This window comes from Sinocyclocheilus rhinocerous, unplaced genomic scaffold (genome assembly GCF_001515625.1).
Source record: "Sinocyclocheilus rhinocerous isolate Xijiao unplaced genomic scaffold, SAMN03320098_v1.1 scaffold504, whole genome shotgun sequence".
Taxonomy (NCBI): Eukaryota; Metazoa; Chordata; class Actinopteri; order Cypriniformes; family Cyprinidae; genus Sinocyclocheilus; species Sinocyclocheilus rhinocerous.
Genome location: NW_015645076.1, coordinates 1,559,354 through 1,561,024, shown reverse-complemented (window position 1 = coordinate 1,561,024; position 1,671 = coordinate 1,559,354). Strand labels below are relative to the sequence as shown.

Genomic DNA, 1,671 nt, shown 5'->3' with positions numbered 1-1,671 from the left:
CCCACGGACGCCATTAATATTAAAGTGAGAGAGACGGAAAATCAGAGGTGAGTTCACACGGAAGTGATGCCAATCGGAGCGTTTTAATACGGTGAAATCCCTGCGTTTTAACGGGTATCGTCTGCCAAGTCTGAATATAAACGCTTGCGGTTTAATTGCATTCGATTACCCAGCGAGCTTTATTCTTGTAGTTACGAAGTGTCCTGGCTAACAAAAACAAGGCCTAGACATCTGGCAGAGTGCTGGTTTATTAATGCGACTGATTCCTGGGATCACATGCAAAATAGAGCGTCTAGTTTAACGGGTCAGTGGCGCATGTCATGATCATGTCCTTTTATTTTTTCATTTATTTATTTATTTGATTGTGTTGACTTTAATCCGTCTGATTTATTGGAGCAAAAGCTTTTGTACGGGATAAATACTCCTTTGCGAGCCATTTTTTTTTTTATGTGCTTGGAACCCGAGAGCTGTGCTGGGCTAATGCAAATCACATCTCACCTGATTGATATGCATCAGCTGTGGTTTACAATCAAAATTATGCTGTTTGTCCCGTCAAGTTCATGCAAGTGCACCAAACAGGACTTGAACATTGTGGTCTGGAAGCCGGAGAGATATTTTAATAGGTCGTTGTTGTAAATGAAAATTGATCCTAAATATCAACTCGAATCTAAATCAAAATAGTCAGATTTGCACCCGTTGACACTTAAAATTCTTGAAGTACAAACTGATGCACAGGGAATCAATGAAGAGCACACATGTGCTTTAGTGTGCTTAGAAACCTCAAAATGAGGAAACTGCATGAAGGCATCAACTTAAAATGGCTCCTCATTTTATTAGTGAACTGTTTTGTGTGATTTTTGTTGTGTACAAAGGAGAAGTTCACCAGACTTATTAGCCTTTCATTTCCATAATGATTGTGAATAGTGGTGGTGACGGCAAATTTGTGTCTGTTCCGTGAACAAAGCTATCAAATGGCTCCAGAATACTTGGAATATAGTGCAGAAGTTGTTAGACTGTGCTCTTTTTTTATTTATTTTTTGTCACTATTGCTGTATGGAAGAGAGCAGCAGAAGAAAGTTTTAAATGATGCAAGAGATGTACCAAGCTGCATCATATGAAATGATGCAACAAAATTGTTGCTTTGGCTGTCTAAAAACTGAGGCCTACTATATATTCTCATTGACATTCTGGATCTAAATAAGTTTACATTTCAAGTACAGGATCTACTTATTTAGATCCAGAATGTCAATGAGAATATATAGTAGGCCTCAAAGTTTTTAGACAGCTAAAGCAACAATTTTGTTGCATCATTTCATATGATGCAGCTTGGTACATGTAGTTCACCCAAAATTGAAAATTAGCCCATAATTTACTCGCCTTCAAGTCATCCTAGGTGTATATGGCTTTCTTCTTTCAGACAAATCCAGTCTGAGTTATATTAAAAATTGTCTTTGATCTTTCAAGCTGTTTAATGCCACTCAGTGGGTGTTGCATGCATCGGTCCAAAAAAAGTTAAATAAAAAGCGCCCATCCATAAAAAAAAAGTGTCTCTCACGGCTCCGGGGGGTGAACAAAGGCCTCCTGTAGCGAATCGATGCGTTTTTGTAAGAAAAATATCCATATTCAAAACGTAATAATCACTTTAATGTAGCTTGCGCCAACAGTTGTACA

General features: G+C 38.1%; 1 protein-coding gene across 2 annotated transcripts in view; it reads left to right on the top strand.

Moving 5' to 3' along the window:
• Window positions 1-11: 11 nt before the first annotated feature.
• LOC107705582 (E3 ubiquitin-protein ligase MARCH7-like) overlaps window positions 12-1,671 on the top strand; it is a 24,325-nt gene continuing 22,665 nt past the window's right edge. Inside the window, exon 1 of one of the 2 annotated variants that reach the window (XM_016508912.1) lies at window positions 12-47. Coding sequence is in view for 1 of the 2 variants with exons in the window: in XM_016508911.1 (XP_016364397.1) it covers window positions 277-304 (28 nt within the window). In the remaining variant the exon portion in view is untranslated. Of the gene's footprint in view, window positions 48-134; window positions 305-1,671 lie in introns of those variants that run through there. The other variant, XM_016508911.1, reaches the window with a different exon arrangement.